Here is a 6000-nt window from a genome sequence, read left to right as displayed (position 1 = left end):
ACTCCGATATCTGTGGTATGGTTTGCGAGGGCTAGTTATACACACAAAAAATCCCACTCTTCTAACTTAATAGTAGTCTAACTATAAGCAAGTAGTAAATAATAGTTGCATAATTTCACATCAAAATACATTAAATAAGGCAGTACACCCAGTTGCCACTGGCTTTACATTGGCTTCAACAGGTGCTGAACCAGATTTGAGACACAGAAGAGGCAAAATCAGGTATCAAAACACACAGAAGGAAGAGGGATGCTACAGCATCCCTCAGGGGAGCGGCTGAAATACCAGATCTATTGGTCAGGCCAAAGCTGTTGCTGTCAATGAACATCCACTGGCCTCAGTGGAACTCGGTGCTTGTGTGTTGTGCGAGTGCACTCAGACAGGTTGAGATCGTGATTTCATTGACGTGAGCTGGTGGTGCTGCCCGTAACTGATAGACAGCAGAGTACAAAATAATTAGTCTCATCACCCGAAATGAATAGCAGTGAAACGTTTGTACTTTCCCTCTCCTCACCCACACAGTGATGTGTCTCACTTCTGCCACATGCCAGTATGCCTTCACTAATTACCAACTTTAAAATAAAATGAGTAATGTAGTTTTAATCTCTTTGTCTACTGCATATTTGGAAGTTGGAATCTGTAATTAGGGACTGATCAACAACATAATTTGGTTTTACTTGGCACCTTTTTGGTGCGGGGGTTTAGGGCTCATTTCACTTTGAATTTCACCTCTCTAACCGGATAGAGGTGTGGGTTAGCCCCTGTTTGCCAGATACCGGCTTTTAAGCCTGTTGCGGTCTGCGAATTGAAGCGGCGAATGATGAACGCAAGGTGCTGGCGGTACCAGCCCAGGCGGGGACTCCTCACCCGCGCAGGGGCAGGGGCGGACAAACTTGCTGCGCAGTCCTGAGCTGACTGCGTGAACGCTGCTCCCGGCTTGTGCATTCAAAGAGCATTCTGGCGAAAAACCGTTGGGCGCCTGGAAGCCGAATGTGGCTCCCGAGGGGTTTTACATTTGTCCCTTGTGGCAGCCTTGACACCGCGTCACGGGTGTCAGCAGCGAGGGAGCGCGCACACCTCGCTCCCGGTCCCCGGCCGAGGCACGGCGCTCCTGGGTCTCGGCCAGCAGCGGCGAAGCCCACGAGCAGGGACAATCCTTGTCCTGACGCTCCCCCATCTGACAATTTCTGGGTGTCTCCCTTCGCACAGCCCTGCTCTTTTCGCAATCGTTTCAACCGGGCTTTTCGGTTCCTGCCTGCGCTGCCAGGCCCTGAGCGTCCGGGGACGGGGCTGGGGACGGGGCTGGGGACTGGGACGGGGACGGGCGGCACCCGCGGCTCCGCGCCGCACCGGGGATGCAACCCAGCCCCGCGGAGCGGCCCCGTGGCGGCCTCCGCGTGTCCCCGCGCCTGCGGGCGGGGCGGGGCGGGGCGCGGCCCGGCGGGGCGGGGCGCGGGCGCGGGGCGGGGGGTGCGCGGGGGGCGGTGCCGGCGCTCGGCGCTGACAGCCACATGCCGCCCTGCCTGAAAAGGCTGCGAGGCGCCGGCGGGGAGCGAGAGGAGGTGCAGACGGCGCCCCAGCCCGCACCGCCGCCGCGCCCCGGGGGATGCCGAGGCGCCGGCCCCGCGGGTCGCCCTAAGGGAGAGGTGCTCCGCCGGCACCGACCGCCCCGCAGCCCCGGCCCGGGGAAGGCCGCCGCCCCGCGCTGAGCCCCGCCGGAGCCGCTCGCCAGTGGGGCGCCCACGCCGGGCGCGGCGCACCCGGGGTAGGGAGACGAAGCCCGGCCCCGCCGCCTCGGGTGTTGGTTCTGTTGGTTCTGGTTTTAATTCCTTCCGAAGTATGGATACGTTTCTTCTCGCGTGGGGATTTCTAGGGCTGTGCTTGCCCGGCTCCGGAGGCACGGCGGAGACAGGTAAGGTGCCCTCCGGGACCGGGATGCCCCCGGCCGCGCACGGGCGAGGGAGCCCTCCCGCCCGACCAACTTTCAGGTGCCCGGGCGCACGCATCGGGGCTCTGCCTGTCGTCGGGCATTGCACCGGGAGTAGATGAGGGACCGCCAGATTTCGCGGTGCGGGTTTTAGGAGGCTGGGGGATGTCGTGCGTGTGGCGGGGCGAGGATGGCGCAGCTCCCCCACCCCCAGCAAGGCGCGCAGCGGGTGTAGCCGCGCAGCTCCCATCGCCCGGCGTGAAGGGGCGAGGGGACGGAGCCGCATTGGAAAGTTGCGTGCTGGTTTTTTTGGGGGGTGGCACAGGGAAGGAATGGGAAGCGGTAGGGACCGGCCGCATCCCAGACACCCGCATCCGGATGCCCGCGGCCCCGTGCCGGGTTGAAACCTCGGGAAACTTTAGGTGGGAAATTAAAATTGGCAGGGCGCAGGCAGGCGGGAGCCGTGCAGGGCGGCGGTGGCAGCAGGCGAGGCTGGGCGGCGGTGGCGGCACCCCCGGGCAAGCCTACCCGCGGTACGTGCGGACCGCACTTACTTTACAAGCGCCAGGTTGTCCCGGGACCTGGCGGGTTCGTGGCAGGATTTGGAGTGCGAGTGTGTTTTCCCGGTCTTCGCTTAAGAGCAAGGCTGGGCTGTCAGGAAGCGCTCGGATGAAGCGCCGGTGCTTGCGCTGCTTTGGCTTGGAGAGGGACAAGGGTGGGCTGAGGCTGGGCCCTGTGCTGGGTTTGGGTCTGGCTAACGGGGTGCGGGGTCCCCATGTGGAGGAAAAGGATATGCCTCACCCCGCCGTCACCGCTCTCCCGGGGCTCCTGCGGTCAGCAGCCCGGGAGCTGCCTGGCAGGACGGTGGTGCCAAGCCAGCAGCTGCTGAGCTGCGGGTTTCCCTTCCCGCCCGTCGGTCGTGGCCTCGGGCCGTGCCTCCGGCGGCCCGCGGGACCGCAGCGCCCTGAGCCGCGGCCTGGCCCCGGCAGCGTTAGAGGCAAGGCGCGGTGTTCGCCTTTCCCCTGCCCTGTGCCCTCCCTGCCCTGCAGCGGCCTGGCCACCAGCTGCCCTTGGAAAGGGAAGTGGGAGAGTCTCTGCCGGCTGAGAAAGTCCCTCATTTTGCAGGAGAGAAGCACAGACGTTCCCTGCAAACGCACTCCGTGTACATTCAGTTGCCGACTGGCATCGCCTCCTGCCTTATGGTTAGAAAGAAAAGGGGAAAAAAAATAATTCCCATCTTTTGTTCAAATAGGAAAACAAATGAATAGGCACTCGATGGGGTGAAGAGAAAGGGCAAAGTCCCGGGAAGCCCCTGCTGAGTGCAACAATCTTTTCGGATGATGACTGTTGCAGAGGCAGTGTCTTGTCTCCCGGAGTGGGTATTGTGCTGAGGCAGATCAGGCTGTGAGATGAGGAGGGTGCGCTGGCCAGCCTGGCCACGATCCCTGTGGCTGCTAAGCCCAAGTGTGTGCCTGGATCTGCATGTGCGCCTCCGTCCATCCAGGAGTGGGCTAAGGATCGGGATTTATAAGTGGGAAGGGGTTTATGAGCCACCCGTGTCTCCAAGGCCATTCAGTCGCTGTAAGAAATGTTCATTTGAACATGGGGGTTTTCCCGGCTAAGCAGAGCATCACATGGTGGTGGAGCCAGCAAGGAAGTTGTCTCCCTGTGGCTGACACCAGCGGCTGTTTGCCGAGATGTTGTTGTGGTGCTGCAAACCCCATCAAATGACTTTATTGCTAGCCCAGCGCACAAAGGTATGGGGTAATGGGATGTGACCCTTAATCGGCCTGTGCTCGGCTCCAGTGAATTAGCCAGCCTAGTAAGAAAAAACATGCCAGAGGTAGATGGATTTATGTTTCAGTCTGGTATATCTGAAAGCCTTTCCCCATTATGAAAGTCCCTGTTAAGATTCCCTAAGGGAGGTTAGTAGAGAGGGGAGATGTTTTTAATAGACAATAATATGATAATCCACATGGAAAAAACCCCGTGTACAATATTTCTACAGTAAGAGATAAACAGTGCAGCTGCCAATTTGTATGTAGCCAAGCAAACCCTGAGATATAACCATGGAGGGGAGTGGGTGGGAGACCCTGGAAGATAAATCTGAAGGCTGGCTGGCTGTGTGTTTTTTAAATCTTCCCGTAAAAAGCAATCAAGTAAGAAAGTAACAGATCCGAGTGACCCAAGTGCTGAGCCGTTCGGATGATGTTTATGCAGCTCCGAGCAAAGCTCACTCTTGAAGCCTTCCAAATAGTTTGCTTAAAAGCTAGTATTTTTAGTAATGACTTAGGGGATGTAGCAAGGTGGGGAGGGGGATCAAAACAAATTGCTGCCAAGCAGGCGCACAGCCACACACATACAAACATGCACACGCGCACCCACGCAAGCCTGGAGTGTAGTGCCTTTTGCCCGTTGCGCTGTTAACTCGGCTCTTACTGGGAACAAAAGCTTTTTTAACCTAGGAATCAGACAGTTGTCAACAGTATCACTGAAAACGACTGACACAAGTTCACTGCGGGGTTCTGACCCAGGTTAGGATGCTGCATTTTGTTTTCCTAACTTCCCTGACACAGAAAAATCATGCTGTGTGGTGTGTGGAGTGACAGTTGGACACATTAGTCCCAAGGGGCTCTACAAAGGTGCTTTCCATCTCACTGCCCTGCTCCTTCTTCCATCCAGCCCCCTTCAGAGTATTTACTCTGTGTTTGGTACCTCATGTGTCGCTTTGAAGGTTAAAATGCAAAAGCAACCTACTTTGCTGGGCTGGAGAAGGCAGCGCTCCCTGTCCCAGCAGCATGCCGCTCTGGTCTGGTGGGTGGGTTGGTTTCCTAGCAGAAACCTCCGGTGCTGATGGGTTCCAGGACATGGTGGCCTTGTATCGCAGATAGCCTGAGAGGAGAAAGCATCCTTCATGTGGTTTAGGAAGCTGTCAGGTTCAGATAAGGCTGGGATCCTATCCTGTGGGACCCCCAGTTGTATTAATAAGGAAAAATTAATTTTTAAGCACTGGGATTGCTGCCAAATTATATGACCTCTGACAGACCAGCTGTGCTAGGAAAATAAATCGTCTATATCTGAGACCCGTGATCCTATCTGAAATCGAAATAGAGAAAGCCGGCATTTAGCCACGATGGTGGGGGCAGATTGCAGCAGCCTGAGAGCAAACTGGAAGCTACTAAACTTGCTCTCCATTGTGCGGTGAAGTCACCGCCACCGCGTCCCCATGGGGTCTCAGGAATACAGTTGTCTGATCCGGGAAGTGTGGAGAGCTGATGTGCTTGTACACACCCAAGCTGGGGGTGATGGTGTCAGCACGGAGGTGGGGGCAGAAGTGGGGTGTGAACGTTTCCAGCTCTACCCTCGCTCTGTAACAGCCCTTTGACACATTTCTAATTATAATACACACACAGACAAAGAGGTAGCTGGGCTATTTTCGAAATCCCTGTCTACACCCTGGTGGAAACCGCAATACTAGCAACAACATAAATCAGGGCTGTTGCTAGCAGTGTTGTGCACAGCTTAGCGCTACAGTAGCATGGTTTTAATCATGCTCAGAATCAAAGGGTCAGCCTTCTCCCTGCCTGAGCCAAATCGCAATCTCGGAAGGCCAGATCCTGAGCCAGGATTGATGCCTGCGCAGTAAAAAGACACAAGCGCAGACACGGAGGAGAGGTTTGTCAGCACGAGGTCGGCAGGCACAGGGCCAAACACTTGAAATCACAACTCGGAGCTGTAACCCTTTCTATGTGCAAGCAGTGCCTGTGGATCTCATTGGGGAGGATGGCTAGGGTAATGCTGCGGGGCTGGGGTTCCAACTGCAGCCTTGGTCATGCAGGCTCTTCCCAAACGGGTTGGGGGAAAGGGTACAAGCAGTGAGTCGGCATGCAGAACAGCCTGAAGTACTACTTGCAGGGATGGATGGCTGCAGAGACTTTCTGTCTGAATGCTTCTCCCCCTCTCTTCATCCTTGATGAGTCAAATAAAATGGGCTCCAGAGATGAAGTGCTGGGCTCCGGGTCTTTGAAACCTGTCCTGATTTATCCCCGTGCATTTGAGACAAAGGCAAGACA

At 56.6% G+C, this 6000-nt stretch overlaps 1 protein-coding gene across 6 annotated transcripts in view; it reads left to right on the top strand.

The window, feature by feature from the left end:
- The first annotated feature begins 1477 nt into the window (after nucleotides 1-1477).
- Nucleotides 1478-6000, top strand: part of NRP2 (neuropilin 2) — an 88797-nt gene continuing 84274 nt past the window's right edge. For all 6 annotated transcript variants that reach the window (XM_030485468.1, XM_030485471.1, XM_030485467.1 and 3 more), the window contains exon 1: nucleotides 1478-1912. In XM_030485468.1, coding sequence (XP_030341328.1) covers nucleotides 1840-1912 — 73 coding nt within the window. In that variant the 5' untranslated portion in view covers nucleotides 1478-1839. The remainder of the gene's footprint in view (nucleotides 1913-6000) is intronic.

This window comes from Strigops habroptila, chromosome 5 (genome assembly GCF_004027225.2).
Source record: "Strigops habroptila isolate Jane chromosome 5, bStrHab1.2.pri, whole genome shotgun sequence".
Taxonomy (NCBI): Eukaryota; Metazoa; Chordata; class Aves; order Psittaciformes; family Psittacidae; genus Strigops; species Strigops habroptila.
This window is presented reverse-complemented; position numbering and strand designations above follow the sequence as displayed.